Below are 15,335 nucleotides of genomic sequence, written 5' to 3'. Positions count from 1 at the left end.
ACTACGTCAATACAACAGACCTGAACACTTTCAAAATAAAGATGAGATTACAAACAATAAGAATTCCTTTATTGTCATTGCAACGAAGATGAAAAACAACCGCAATCGCTGCAACACAAGCAGAATAGAAAAGATTAAAATAAATTAGAATATAAATATATTACATTTAAAAATGAGCTCTTTCCATACCTTATGAAAACATTTATTTTTTACATTCATCTATATGTCCACACATTTTCCAACCTTTTTTTATTAATATAGTTTTTCCTATTTTACTGCTGGATACCACAGAGATGATCGTACTAATTTATTTAACTTTACAAGTATGAAGAAGAGTTATGTATTTGTATGAAGAATTTATTCTTTTATCATTTACCACTCTTGTGTTTCACACGGATGATTATTACAGTTGCACAATGCATTTACACGAGACATGCACAGGAAATAATTTGAAGGCTTTAATTGTAAAATGGAGAGAGAGAGAGAAAAAAGCAAAGAGGTGACGAGAGGAGCCGGACCGGAGAAAAACAAGGCAAATTTATCTACACAGCAACATTCAGAAAGAAGGCAGTTTTTTTTACAGAGACAAAGAAATAAACAAAACAATACGACATTCAAAATGAGTTGTATGTGTGTTTTTGTTCCTGTAAACACAACCAAATGTTTGGTTTTCTCTCGTGTGGACGTTCACATGCGCCTTGAACTTTCCCCGTCGACTAAATATTTTCCCGCTCTTTTTCGAGGTTCCTCCGACAACAAAGTCCTCGACCGCAATTACTCGTGAACTCTCGCGTGTTTCTCGAGTTGCACCTTTCGGGAAAACTTTTTACCGCAAACCTCGCAGCCGAACGGTTTCTCTCCCGTGTGGACGATCGCATGTTTGTGCAGAAACACGATCAGCCGAAACGTTTTCCCGCAGTCGTCGCAGCGGAACGGTTTTTCTCCCGTGTGAATCGTCATGTGGTTTTTCAGATTTCTCTGATCGGTGAATCTCTTCCCGCAGTCGTCGCAACCGAACGGTTTCTCTCCCGTGTGACCTCTCATGTGTCTGAACAGAACGCCGGACTGACGAAATCTTTTCCCGCAGTCGTTGCAGCAGAACGGTTTCTCTCCGGTGTGAAGCGTCATGTGGTCTTTCAGGTACTTCCGGTCGCTGAAACTTTTGCCGCAGTCGTCACAAGGAAACGGTTTCTCTCCCGTGTGAATTCTCACGTGTTGCTTAAGAGATTTCTGATTTCTGAATCTCTTCCCGCAGTCGTCGCAGCCGAACTGCTTCTCCCCCGTGTGACCTCTCATGTGAGCTTTGAGATGCGTCTCTTGATGAAACTCTTTGCCGCAGACTGTGCAGCCGAACGGCCGCTCGCCCGTGTGCAGCCTCGTGTGTCTCTTCAGATGAGCCGGTTGGCTGAATTTTTTACCGCATTCGCCGCAACTGAACGGTTTCTCTCCCGTGTGGATTCTCACGTGCAGTTTAAGATTCTGCTGATTTCCAAATCTTCTACCGCAGTCGTCGCAGCCGAACGGTTTCTCCTCCGTGTGAGTTTTCATGTGTGTTTTCAGATTTCCCAGTTGTGTGAATCTTTTACCGCAATCGTTGCAGAGAAACGGTTTCTCTCCTGTGTGAACTCTCATGTGTTCTTTAAGATTTCTCTGATTTCTAAATCTTTTACCGCAATCGTCACAACCGAACAGTTTCTCTCCTGTGTGAACTCTCATGTGTTCTTTAAGATTTCTCTGATTTCTAAATCTTTTACCGCAATCGTCACAACCGAACAGTTTCTCTCCTGCGTCCACGTCGACCGCGACGACTGACTCGGACGTCCTGCTCTGCTTCCAGTTACCGTCACTGTCTTCAAGTTCAGGTCCAGGATATGAAAAAGGTTCTTGCCACTCATCTTCATCATCATCATCATCATCATCATCAACACTAACATCAGTCTCAAACACCTTTCCATCAGTGTGAGTTAGTAAAGGACTGTTTGGATGTGTGTTCCTGGCTGGTTCTGGTCCTCCACAGTCCTCTCCATCACTTTCTGTTTTCACCGTTGTCTCTCCGTCGTCTTCAGTTTGTCTCTGATGAAGATGTGAGGACTGAGGTTTCTCTTCGTCATCTTCACTCTTCACAGGAACAGCAGTGAACGGGAACCTGGTGATATCCTCCTCCGGCCCGTGAAGCTGCTCTTCCTCCTGACTGCTCCACAGTTCCTCCTCTTCCTCCTTTATGTGGAGGAGCTCTGGGTCCTGCTGGTCCAGACTGGGGCTCCAGGGAACCTCCTCTTTGATCACCACCACCTGCTGGACGTCTGCAGGTAAATCTGAAACACACATGGAAAATAATTCATGGACGACTGTGACTTTACATCCAGTATATTTATTTTTCTTCTCCCATATTTTTCTCATATTCTTTTTTCATTTTAAACAAGAATCTTTACTGGTTTTATGACCGTAAACATTTTTTTTTTTGGTATCTTTCGCTGATGAGTTTTTGTTAAATCCATTATTTGGATCGGGTTTAAAACATATATTTTTATTTTTATTTAAAAGTAACTCTTTTGCTAATGTCAGGAAAACGTGTCTGTTTAGACCAACAAATTTGTCAGAAATGTTTAATAATGCAGATAAATATGAATAATTTAGCAGCGGTGCTTTTTGAAGGTATTTATAATCTTTCCTCTCTTTACTCTACTTTAATGTTACATGTTCAGCGGGTGTGTTGATCTGGGCCATTTATTGATTGACTTATTTGTTTATTTGTTATTAGCAGAACTACAACTATCCCTGCTGCTATAAATCCAACACGACACACAGATTTATGTGAAATGTATTCCGATACACATTTATTGATATCAAAGAATTCTTTTTTAAAGAAAGCATTCGTGGAAAATCTTTATGACTGTTAAAAAATAAATAAGCCACCAAATCAGCCACAACAGCAGTAACAGGGGTCCTCAAGGGACACCGGACAGACAACACTGAGACAACACTGAGACAACACTGCAGTGTCAGCTGTTTGTTTTACATAATTCATGTTTTAATCGGGAGATTAAGTTGTTACTAAACAGCCTTAGTGGTCCCCTTTGTAAATCTTAATAAAAGCTATTTATTAGGTCATTAAATCATAAACACGTCCAAAACGCTGAACTTTAATTTCAGTTAAACTACAAAATAACTCCATTTGTGCGCGCTGTAAAGCGTCCGGGTGCTGCACTGTAACCCTATAGTTCCGCCTTTTTCAATCTATTAACACCAAATTATTAAAGGTATGAGTTAAATGGATTTCTGTCCTTCCTGAATATATTGAGATGAGATGAGAATCTCCGTTGTTATGTGGATCGTTGTTGTTTTTTCCAGCCCCCCTACAACAAGCTAGCAGTGAGCCGTTTCCTCCTGGAGAAACACTCCACATTAAATCTGTGGTTCTTCTTACCAGCGGTTTGGTTTACAACAATATCCTGCGGCTGATGGACACCGAGGCGGTTCATCTCCAGTTTCTCTGCAACAGACACACTTTCAGTTTGGTGCTGTTGAAGATAATCCACTTCGTTCATGGTGTCCGCACTTCTTCTCTTCTTTAAAACACACTAAACAAACTGGAGGATGGTTTCAGATGAACTGGGCATGCGCAGAATCGATCACGATGCACGTCGGGTCCATTTCTGTCGGACTTTGATCCAGGATGTATTATAGGAGCTGAGATACACACTGAAAACAGGGCGGTTTGTTGACGGATCTCGGTTTGAAACAGGCATCTGCACGGACACCTACATTCTCCTTTTTTTCTTCCTCTAACTTTATTGAACAACACGTACACAAACAGCGGCAGCGAGTCGAAGAAAAAAGACTGAGGAACTTGTAAAATACAATAAACCACTAAACAACACACAAAAAAATAGAAATAGAATTTAAAAATGGGTGGACATGATATATAAATAAAAGCCCGTTGGACGCAGAATGGTTACCATGGAGACGGAGAATGTAGGTGTCCGTGCAGATGCCTGTTTCAAACCGAGATCCGTCAACAAACCGCCCTGTTTTCAGTGTGTATCTCAGCTCCTATAATACATCCTGGATCAAAGTCCGACAGAAATGGACCCGACGTGCATCGTGATCGATTCTGCGCATGCCCAGTTCATCTGAAACCATCCTCCAGTTTGTTTAGTGTGTTTTAAAGAAGAGAAGAAGTGCGGACACCATGAACGAAGTGGATTATCTTCAACAGCACCAAACTGAAAGTGTGTCTGTTGCAGAGAAACTGGAGATGAACCGCCTCGGTGTCCATCAGCCGCAGGATATTGTTGTAAACCAAACCGCTGGTAAGAAGAACCACAGATTTAATGTGGAGTGTTTCTCCAGGAGGAAACGGCTCACTGCTAGCTTGTTGTAGGGGGGCTGGAAAAAACAACAACGATCCACATAACAACGGAGATTCTCATCTCATCTCAATATATTCAGGAAGGACAGAAATCCATTTAACTCATACCTTTAATAATTTGGTGTTAATAGATTGAAAAAGGCGGAACTATAGGGTTACAGTGCAGCACCCGGACGCTTTACAGCACGCACAAATGGAGTTATTTTCTAGCTTAACCGAAATTAAAGTTCAGCGTTTTGGACGTGTTTATGATTTAATGACCTAATAAATAGCTTTGCTTCTTGCAAAACTTTATCAATTTTGTATTTCATGAGAGAGTGATTCATTTTTAGTTATTTTCTGGTTTATTAGTTTCCCAGAAAATTGAAACCTGCAAGAGTTTATTTATTAATATTTAGATGGAAGTGCTGAAGGATCTGCACAAACATCAGTGATATCTGTGTGATTATAAAGTCACAGTTGTCCATCATGTACATGTGTGTGTGTTTCAGTGTTACCTCCAGATGTGCAGCAGCTGGTGGTGATTAAAGAAGAGGTTCCCCATGAATGGAGCCCCAGTCTGGACCAGCAGGACCCAGAGCTCCTCCACATAAAGGAGGAAGAGGAGGAACTGTGGAGCAGTCAGGAGGAAGAGCAGCTTCACGGGCCGGAGGAGGATATCACCAGGTTCCCGTTCACTGCTGTTCCTGTGAAGAGTGAAGATGACGAAGAGAAACCTCAGTCCTCACATCTTCATCAGAGACAAACTGAAGACGACGGAGAGACAACGGTGAAAACAGAAAGTGATGGAGAGGACTGTGGAGGACCAGAACCAGCCAGGAACACACATCCAAACAGTCCTTTACTAACTCACACTGATGGAAAGGCTTCGGACTCTTCTGAGACTGAAGTCAGTCATGAGGATGATGAAGATGATGAGGAAGATGAGGAGGAGGATGGTTGGCAGGAACCTTTATCAGATTCTGGATCTGAAACCGAAGACAGTGACGACGGTTGGAAGGAGAGCAGGACCGCTGAGTCGGGTGGAAACAGCGATGTGGGCAAAAAATCCTTCAGCTGCTCTGAATGTGGTCAACGGTTTATCTGCAGGCCGTCTTTTCAGAGACACGTGACGCATCATTCCAGCTTTTTGGTCGGTCAGAAAAGTTTTAGAGTTCAGCTAAACGTAGATTCAGAGAAACCGTTCGGACGTCTGAAGGAACACGTAAAAATTCACACTGGAAAAAAACCTTTCGGTTGTGACGCTTGCGGTAAAAGATTTAGAAATCAGAGAGATCTTCAAACGCACACGAGAGTTCACACGGGAGAAAAACCGTTCGGTTGTGATTATTGTGGAAGAAAATTTAAAACTAAGAGTCACCTCAGGACACATGTGACGGTTCACACGGGAGAGAAACCTTTCAGTTGTGACTATTGTAATCTAAGATTTAGACAACAGGGAAACCTGAGGAACCACATGAGCATCCACACGGGAGAGAAACCGTTCGGCTGTGACGACTGCGGTAAAAGATTTAGAACGAAGCGGGATCTTAAAACACATGCTGGCGTTCACGGAGGAGAGGGACCAGTCGGTTGTGATATATGTGGTAAAATATACAAAGAAAAGAGGCTTCTGAAAAGACACATTAAATACCACACGGAGGAGAAACCGCTGGGCTGCGATCAGTGCGGTAAAAGATTCAGAAATCACAGTCGCCTTAAAACGCACGTTAAAGTTCACACGGGAGAGAAACCGTTCGGCTGCGACGTTTGCGGACAAAGATTCAGACATCTGAGTCATCTGAACACGCACGCCGGAGTTCACGCTGGAGCTGAGCTGTTCGGTTGCGGCGACTGCGGTAAAAGATTTAGACAAGAAGGACTTTTGAAGAAACACTCGACGATTCACACGGGAGAGAAACCGCACGGTTGCGACGTTTGCGGTAAAAGATTCAGACAACCGGGAGATCTGAAGAGACACACGAGAGTCCACACGGGGGAGAAACCGTTCGCTTGTGGAGTTTGCGGAAAAAGGTTCAATCGAAAGACGCATCTGGAAGCGCACACGAGAGTTCACACGGGAGAGAAACCGTTCAGCTGCAAGAGATGCGGTAAAAGATTCAGACATCAGGGAAGTCTGACGGCGCACACGAGGATCCACACGGGAGAACGACCGTTCAGCTGTCAGGACTGCGGCAAAAGATTCATCCAAAAGTCAAATCTTAAGACGCACATGAAATACCATACGGAATAGAAACTGTACGGTCGCAGGGTTTTTGTGTTGATAAGAAAAATTGAAAGCACTTATTTTTACTGCAGAGTTATCTTTTCTATTTTGAATCGTCCTCTTGTCTTTTCTGTTTATCTTTCTTTCTCTTTTTCATATTTTAAAACAAAAATCATCTTTATTGTTTTTGTTGCAGGGTTTCATGTTTTGTCATTAATGACATTTCTCCAAAATTACACTACAGGCCGGTGGTCCCGGGTTTTTGTCGATGAGAGTATCCGAAAAGCTTTTCCCTCCAGGAAATCGCAATAATTAACACAAGTTTCAAGCAATCCTGGGAGCGTGCAATTATTTATTACTTTTTTACGCTGAAATTGTCTTTAACAAAAGCTCTGCTGAAAATATTTCGGCAAAATAAAACTCACTTTATCAAGAAAAATAACTTACTTGCAATCATCCAGGCTCCGCCCCCCTCTCCTCTCATCGTCAAAACAAACTGCTGCTCGCTAATCGGAACAACAGGAAGTGACGGTTTGTGGGACGTGTGGTTTTATTATGGGAATGAGGAATATGTTAAATGAGTTTTCTCCACACTTCCAGCTGTGAGAGACCGAACTTTGTTTTCAGTGTTGAATGAAAGTGATTTAAAAAGCACCTAAAGCTCTTATTTTGACAGCAGATGGAGTCTTTATATTCTATAATATTAATTATTATTCTGTTCTGGTAAAGCTACGTCACTTTTGTAACTTATTGTAACTTTGAGTTCCATGATTCTCCAAGTTAAAAAAATAAATAAAAAACACTGAGTAAAATATTTCTGTGATGTGCAGCATCTTTATTATCACAGGAAGTGATTACATATTACTGTAAGATATACAAAATATTTGTCATTACAGATTCTTAACACAAGTCCATCATATCAGGTCTTATCTTATGTGGAAAGGGACAGTATGAGGAAGTGGATAAACATGCTGCTGCAGTTCCTCCGTGTTGCCGCCAGAGGGCAGTGAACACGATCACTTTGTTCTCTGACTGAATTTCGTTGGATCTTCGTTTAAAACAATGTTTGTAAATTATTATTTAGTGGTTTATTTGTATTTTACATGTTGCTCAGTCGTTTTTGTCACTGTCTGTGAAAGTGTTGTTCAATAAAGTTAGAGGAAGAAAAAAAAAGGAGACTGTAGGTGTCCGTGCAGATGCCTGTTTCAAACCGAGATCCGTCAACAAACCGCCCTGTTTTCAGTGTGTATCTCAGCTCCTATAATACATCCTGGATCAAAGTCCGACAGAAATGGACCCGACGTGCATCGTGATCGATTCTGCGCATGCCCAGTTCATCTGAAACCATCCTCCAGTTTGTTTAGTGTGTTTTAAAGAAGAGAAGAAGTGCGGACACCATGAACGAAGTGGATTATCTTCAACAGCACCAAACTGAAAGTGTGTCTGTTGCAGAGAAACTGGAGATGAACCGCCTCGGTGTCCATCAGCCGCAGGATATTGTTGTAAACCAAACCGCTGGTAAGAAGAACCACAGATTTAATGTGGAGTGTTTCTCCAGGAGGAAACGGCTCACTGCTAGCTTGTTGTAGGGGGGCTGGAAAAAACAACAACGATCCACATAACAACGGAGATTCTCATCTCATCTCAATATATTCAGGAAGGACAGAAATCCATTTAACTCATACCTTTAATAATTTGGTGTTAATAGATTGAAAAAGGCGGAACTATAGGGTTACAGTGCAGCACCCGGACGCTTTACAGCGCGCACAAATGGAGTTATTTTGTAGTTTAACTGAAATTAAAGTTCAGCGTTTTGGACGTGTTTATGATTTAATGACCTAATAAATAGCTTTTATTAAGATTTACAAAGGGGACCACTAAGGCTGTTTAGTAACAACTTAATCTCCCGATTAAAACATGAATTATGTAAAACAAACAGCTGACACTGCAGTGTTGTCTCAGTGTTGTCTCAGTGTTGTCTCAGTGTTGTCTCAGTGTTGTCTGTCCGGTGTCCCTTGAGGACCCCTGTTACTGCTGTTGTGGCTGATTTGGTGGCTTATTTATTTTTTAACAGTCATAAAGATTTTCCACGAATGCTTTCTTTAAAAAAGAATTCTTTGATATCAATAAATGTGTATCGGAATATATTTCACATAAATCTGTGTGTCGTGTTGGATTTATAGCAGCAGGGATAGTTGTAGTTCTGCTAATAACAAATAAACAAATAAGTCAATCAATAAATGGCCCAGATCAACACACCCGCTGAACATGTAACATTAAAGTAGAGTAAAGAGAGGAAAGATTATAAATACCTTCAAAAAGCACCGCTGCTAAATTATTCATATTTATCTGCATTATTAAACATTTCTGACAAATTTGTTGGTCTAAACAGACACGTTTTCCTGACATTAGCAAAAGAGTTACTTTTAAATAAAAATAAAAATATATGTTTTAAACCCGATCCAAATAATGGATTTAACAAAAACTCATCAGCGAAAGATACCAAAAAAAAAAATGTTTAAGGTCATAAAACCAGTAAAGATTCTTGTTTAAAATGAAAAAAGAATATGAGAAAAATATGGGAGAAGAAAAATAAATATACTGGATGTAAAGTCACAGTCGTCCATGAATTATTTTCCATGTGTGTTTCAGATTTACCTGCAGACGTCCAGCAGGTGGTGGTGATCAAAGAGGAGGTTCCCTGGAGCCCCAGTCTGGACCAGCAGGACCCAGAGCTCCTCCACATAAAGGAGGAAGAGGAGGAACTGTGGAGCAGTCAGGAGGAAGAGCAGCTTCACGGGCCGGAGGAGGATATCACCAGGTTCCCGTTCACTGCTGTTCCTGTGAAGAGTGAAGATGACGAAGAGAAACCTCAGTCCTCACATCTTCATCAGAGACAAACTGAAGATGACGGAGAGACAACGGTGAAAACAGAAAGTGATGGAGAGGACTGTGGAGGACCAGAACCAGCCAGGAACACACATCCAAACAGTCCTTTACTAACTCACACTGATGGAAAGGCTTCGGACTCTTCTGAGATGGACGTCAGTGGTGATGAGGAAGATGAGTGGCAGGAACCTTTGTCAGAGTCCGGACCGGAAACCGAAGACGGTGTTAACGGTCGGAAGGAGAGCGGGACGCCTGAATCGGCTGTAAACAGTGTTGTGGGATGTAACAATGACAAAAAATTATTTCGCTGCTCTAAGTGTGGAAAACACTTCATCTACGAGGGATCTTTTCTGAAACACATGGTGTATCACTCAGTCGAAATTTCTTCCGGCTCTTTGGTTGATAAGAAAAGTTGCAGCCAAAACACGGGACACAAACCGCACGGCTGCGACGACTGTGGTAAAAGATTTAGAAATCAGTTTGATCTTAAAGTCCACAGGAGGATTCACACGGGGGACAAACCGTTCGGCTGCAACGAATGCGGTAAAAGATTTATTCAGAAGGCTTTTCTAAACGCACACATGAGAGTCCACACGGGAGAAAAACCCTTCAGCTGTAACTTCTGCGGTAAAAGATTTGGAAATCAGAATAATCTTAAAGAACATATGAGAATTCACTCCGGCGAGAGGCCGTTTCGCTGCGACGTCTGCGGTCAGAGATTTATACACCAGGCGACTCTGAGAAGACACACGAGGGTTCACACGGGAGAGAAACCCTTCGAGTGCGAGGATTGCGGGAAAAGATTCACCCAGAAGTCTCATCTGAACACGCACATGACGGTGCACACGGGTGAGAGACCGTTCGGCTGCAACGAGTGCGGGAAAAAATTTAGCTGTCAGTTTATTCTGAAGAGACACGAGGCGATTCACACGGGAGAGAAACCGTTCGGTTGCGACCATTGTGGTAAAAGATTCCAGCGACGGGCGCATCTCAAGGCGCACGGGAGGGTCCACATGGGCGACGGGCTGTTCGACTCATGCGGGGAAACATTTACAGGACAGTGAAATTTGAGGTAAACAACAGTAAGAGTTTCCACAGATGGAAAAAAACAAAAAAACATTTGGTTGTGTTTATAGTAAAAACAGACCTGAGAGTGATCGCGGCGATAATCCTGCCTGTTGGTGAAATGACGTCATGTTGTGACGTACGTTTGCAGCTCATCGAGCAACAAACACGACTCCGTTCCTCCGCTGTCCTCTTGGTGCGTTTCATACCGGGTGGCTCCGCCCCCTCCCCACACACACACATGGAGCTCCACACATTTATTAATCTATTACATCTATATTGTTCAAATTGTATGTTATCGAAACAAATACTCAAATATTTCTCAGTATTTTGTCGTGTTGTCAAGAATATTATCGCAAAAAAATACTCAAATATATCTTAGCTGAGGGTTTGTTACGACCAAGTTGCGACCAATCGAGACGTCACCCGTTGGTTTATGAACTGCGGTTCTGAATCCTCCAGTGTTGTTTGTTAAGTGTTATAATTGTTTGGAAAATACTGATATTGATTAAATGTTGGCGTTGCGTTGTGTCGGTTCCACTCTGTGGACCGAATGGATCATTGAGATGTTGAAGCATCGACGTCATGTTATTGTGGAAGCAATAGACACGATCCATTTGGAACACTTTGTGTTGTCACTACGATATTAATTTCTTCATAATATATGATTTTTTTAATGAATTTCTTGGCCTCTTTAAAGTAGCTTGAGTTGCCCTGTTTCTAAACGGTGCTGTATAGATAAATATGCCTGGTTGTCTTCACTGAGATGAATTAAAAGGTGAGATATCAAACAAAAGTTGCTCTTGAAGCAAACACAGATACGGTAGAAAAGCTTCTTTGATGCAAGAAGAGTTTGCTGTAACGGGGATAATAACTAGACTTCTCCAATTTATTTACTATTTTAGAATAAAAAAAAATATAAATCTAAAAGTTGTAGTTCAGTAAAACAGATTTGTAATACTAATACACCAGTCTTTGTACAGTAAACAGAAGTTGTTATTTTTTTTTTATTTTAATCTTTATTTAACCATGATATTAAAACATCTCTTATTCAATGCAGCTCTGGTGAAGACAGACAGGTCATCAATAATTACTTTGATCATTTCCTGATGAGACGTTCATTCGTTTGTAACTGCTTATTTTTCTCCTCTTATTTTCAAAGTATGCACCGAAAGTACAGCATGCTGAGTTCTGCTTTAACGTATGTGGAAAATATGTTGCAGTTCTTGTATGTGGCCGCTGGAGGGCAGTGAACACGTGATTCTACAGACACGACACTCAGTTTGTTCTGTGATTGAACTTCGTTTGAAACAAACGTAATTTGATTGTAATTGATTTATTTTTGTGGTTTATTTGTATTCGACATGTTGTTCATTCTTTGTTTTTGCTGTCACTGTGTTTGTGTACGTGTTGTTCAATAAAGTAAAAACAAAGAAAAAAAGGAGACTGTAGGTGTCCGTGCAGATGCCTGTTTCAAACCGAGATCCGTCAACAAACCGCCCTGTTTTCAGTGTGTATCTCAGCTCCTATAATACATCCTGGATCAAAGTCCGACAGAAATGGACCCGACGTGCATCGTGATCGATTCTGCGCATGCCCAGTTCATCTGAAACCATCCTCCAGTTTGTTTAGTGTGTTTTAAAGAAGAGAAGAAGTGCGGACACCATGAACGAAGTGGATTATCTTCAACAGCACCAAACTGAAAGTGTGTCTGTTGCAGAGAAACTGGAGATGAACCGCCTCGGTGTCCATCAGCCGCAGGATATTGTTGTAAACCAAACCGCTGGTAAGAAGAACCACAGATTTAATGTGGAGTGTTTCTCCAGGAGGAAACGGCTCACTGCTAGCTTGTTGTAGGGGGGCTGGAAAAAACAACAACGATCCACATAACAACGGAGATTCTCATCTCATCTCAATATATTCAGAAATATTAAAACCCGTTTTTTATTTATTTTATTTTATTACTAACAGTAATCAATAACGGTGTGTTGTCGGAATCAAAGAGGTGGAACTCATCACAGTGCAGCACCCGGACGGTTTACGGCGGGCACACGTGAAATTTAGTTTGTAGTTCGTCTTAAAAAAAATAAAAGACAAACGTTCGGCTGCAGGTAGGATTCAACGACTTAATAAATGAATGAAAATAAATGTGAAATAGAATTAAAAGCAAAACATTTTTATTGATTCAACAAATAGTTTGAATCACAACAACACGAGGAGATTTTACCAAAGACTGAGATTTTTATGTCTTTCTGTTATTTGACAAACATGTTTCCAGAATCTCTCCAACAGGATCACTGAACATGAATGTTAAGATTTGTTGGGAGAAATCAGTCCAAAGTAGTTTGTGTCGTTACCTCCAGATGTTCAGTCCACTCATGAAGGTCAAAATGATTTGACTGATAACTGTAGTTCGTTTCGTAACTTTGTGGTGACGGATCGGAAAAGTTGGAAGTGAACAACGAGGATCCAGTGCAGCAACCAGAATGTTTTCAGCTGTCAGAGTTATTTTGTAGTTCAACTTCAATAAAAACAAAAACAGCATTTGGACACATAAACAATAATATTTATGATGATGAACATGATTATTTGCAAATCACGTAAACCCATAAGTCCTTAAAAATAACAACTCTGTAAGCATTTGGTAACCGAGGTGACCAGTTGTTGGAGTTTTGAAAGTGAAATTCTTTCCCATTCTTGCCTGATGTAGGTTTTTTGTTTCATATCGGCTCCTCAAAACAAGAAAAAAAAAAATCCTGTTTCAACAAGAAATATTACTTATTAAAAGAAATCTTGAGGGATATTTTTTTAACTAACGTTGGCAGTTCTGTAAAATAAACTGTATGTGAAGTCACAGTTGTTCCTTAATGTACACGTGTGTTTCAGTGATTCCTCCAGATGTTCAGCAGCTGGTGAGGATCAAAGAGGAGGTTCCCTGGAGCCCCAGTCTGGACCAGCAGGACCCAGAGCTCCTCCACATAAAGGAGGAAGAGGAGGAACTGTGGAGCAGTCAGGAGGAAGAGCAGCTTCACGGGCCGGAGGAGGATATCACCAGGTTCCCGTTCACTGCTGTTCCTGTGAAGAGTGAAGATGACGAAGAGAAACCTCAGTCCTCACATCTTCATCAGAGACGAACTGAAGACGACGGAGAGACAACGGTGAAAACAGAAAGTGATGGAGAGGACTGTGGAGGACCAGAACCAGCCAGGAACACACATCCAAACAGTCCTTTACTAACTCACACTGATGGACAGGCGTTTGAGACTGATGTTAGTATTGATGATGATGATGATGATGATGAAGATGAGGATGATTGGCAGGAACCTTGGTCAGACTCTGGAGCTGAAACCGAAGACAGTGACGACTGTCGGAAGGAGCGCGGGACACCCAAGTCGGGTGGAAACACTGACGCGAGATTTCAAACTGATAAAAAGTCCTTTCGCTGCTCCGAATGTGGTAAAAAATTTGTCTACGAAGGAGCTTTTCTGAAGCACATGGCGTACCACTCGGGGAAAATCTCCCCCGGCTGTTTGTTGGACAAGAAAAGTTTTCGAGTCCGGCGAAACACGGGAAGAAAACCACACGGCTGTGATGACTGCGGGAAAAGATTTCGAAATCAATTTGACCTCAAAGTGCACCTGAGAGTTCACACGGGAGAGAAACCGTTCCGATGCGAGAACTGCGGGAAAAGATTCACCCAGCAGGGAAATCTAAAGACGCACCTGAAGGTGCACACGGGTGAGAGACCGTACGGTTGCGACTTTTGCGGGAAAACATTTACGAAAAACATTGCGCTGAAAAAACACACAAGAAGTCACAAAGGAGAGAAAGCTGTTGCTTTGAATGAAGCAGCCGCAGAATAAAAGAAAAACTGGACAGTTGCAGAGTTTTGTTGTTTGGGACCAAGTCAAAACTGGTGGTTTCCATGTTGTTGGTTTTTTTTGGAGCCAGAACCACATTTCTACGAGGAAGAAGTCGATCTGACTGAAAACATAAGGACACTATGAACGTGTCTGAATGGTGCTGCTTTCATAAACATATCTCGTCTTGGTGTTTTCTTTTTCACACCTCTTCTCTTTTGTCTATTTTTCTCTTCCCCTCATTTTGCAATCTGCACTTAAATCATATAAATCACGTGTCCACAAGCACGTTTGCACGATTGCAAACGAATTGTTTTGGCTGATTTCAAAATATAACACACAGTTGTTCAACCTAAACATCTGTGTTGCAAAATCTTTTGGCTGAACCTTGAAACTCCACGTTTTTCTTTTTTTTTTTCAGGTCCCGCTAGCTTTGTCGTTTTTTAACCGCTCCTTCTTCTTCTTCTTCTCCTTCTTCTTCTTCTTCTTCTTCTTCTTCTGCTTTTCTTTCTTTGTCAGATGTTTATTTATTGCTCTGCATTAATTACTGACGGTGGTACTTCAGAAAACCCCCAAAAACATGAACAAGATTTTTTCCCGGCGAGTTTAGCCGATGAACTGTAAATCCATAAATGCAAAATGTATACAGGGTTTTTACGTTGATTGTCAGGTACAGTCAAAAAGTTAAACACTAAAAAAATTTTTTTTAAAAAATAGTTTGGGGGGGAATTCACAGGAATGAAATCCCAGATATTCCTCCCTGTAAGAACTCAGTTTGATAAACTTTGACTGTTTTGTTTGATTATAAATATTATTTATATTTTGTCTTTCATTTTCTAAATTATATATATTTTGTGTTGTTTTGTGATTTACTTGTATTTTACAAGTTCCTCAGTCTTTTTTCTTGGACTCGCTGCCACTGTTTGTTGTTCAATAAAGCTTA

The 15,335-nt window shown here is 41.3% G+C and overlaps 2 protein-coding genes across 2 annotated transcripts; one reads left to right on the top strand and one right to left on the bottom strand.

Annotated features, from left to right (window-relative positions):
• Nucleotides 1-52: 52 nt before the first annotated feature.
• Nucleotides 53-3,985, bottom strand: LOC138204604 (gastrula zinc finger protein XlCGF57.1-like). Its single transcript, XM_069159943.1, has 2 exons — nucleotides 3,428-3,985; nucleotides 53-2,315 (listed from the first exon to the last, which is right to left on the bottom strand). Exons 1-2 carry the CDS (start codon nucleotides 3,546-3,548, stop codon nucleotides 775-777), a joined length of 1,662 nt encoding a protein of 553 aa, XP_069016044.1. The 5' UTR covers nucleotides 3,549-3,985; the 3' UTR covers nucleotides 53-774.
• Nucleotides 3,986-3,990: 5 nt separating this feature from the next.
• Nucleotides 3,991-15,331, top strand: LOC138204873 (zinc finger protein 62 homolog). Its single transcript, XM_069160431.1, has 7 exons — nucleotides 3,991-4,313; nucleotides 4,864-6,596; nucleotides 7,943-8,096; nucleotides 9,231-10,527; nucleotides 10,684-10,744; nucleotides 12,165-12,318; nucleotides 13,419-15,331. The coding sequence occupies exons 1-7, from the start codon at nucleotides 4,193-4,195 to the stop codon at nucleotides 14,393-14,395; spliced, it is 4,497 nt and encodes a 1,498-aa protein (XP_069016532.1). The 5' UTR covers nucleotides 3,991-4,192; the 3' UTR covers nucleotides 14,396-15,331.
• The last annotated feature ends 4 nt before the right edge of the window (nucleotides 15,332-15,335 follow it).

The sequence above is a fragment of the Embiotoca jacksoni genome, unplaced genomic scaffold (assembly GCF_022577435.1).
Source record: "Embiotoca jacksoni isolate LCO1_2020_lvr unplaced genomic scaffold, fEmbJac1.0.p SCAF_26, whole genome shotgun sequence".
Lineage (NCBI taxonomy): Eukaryota > Metazoa > Chordata > Actinopteri > Embiotocidae > Embiotoca > Embiotoca jacksoni.
This window is presented reverse-complemented; position numbering and strand designations above follow the sequence as displayed.

Excerpts from the sequence above, each read along its gene's own strand:
- LOC138204873 (XM_069160431.1), top strand. The coding sequence starts at position 4,193 with ATGAACGAAGTGGATTATCTTCAACAGCACCAAACTGAAAGTGTGTCT. Across the intron at positions 8,097-9,230 it reads TGTTGTAAACCAAACCGCTG|ATTTACCTGCAGACGTCCAG; the intron begins GTAAGAAGAACC and ends TGTGTGTTTCAG. Across the intron at positions 12,319-13,418 it reads TGTTGTAAACCAAACCGCTG|TGATTCCTCCAGATGTTCAG; the intron begins GTAAGAAGAACC and ends CGTGTGTTTCAG.
- LOC138204604 (XM_069159943.1), bottom strand. The coding sequence starts at position 3,548 with ATGAACGAAGTGGATTATCTTCAACAGCACCAAACTGAAAGTGTGTCT. Across the intron at positions 2,316-3,427 it reads TGTTGTAAACCAAACCGCTG|ATTTACCTGCAGACGTCCAG; the intron begins GTAAGAAGAACC and ends TGTGTGTTTCAG.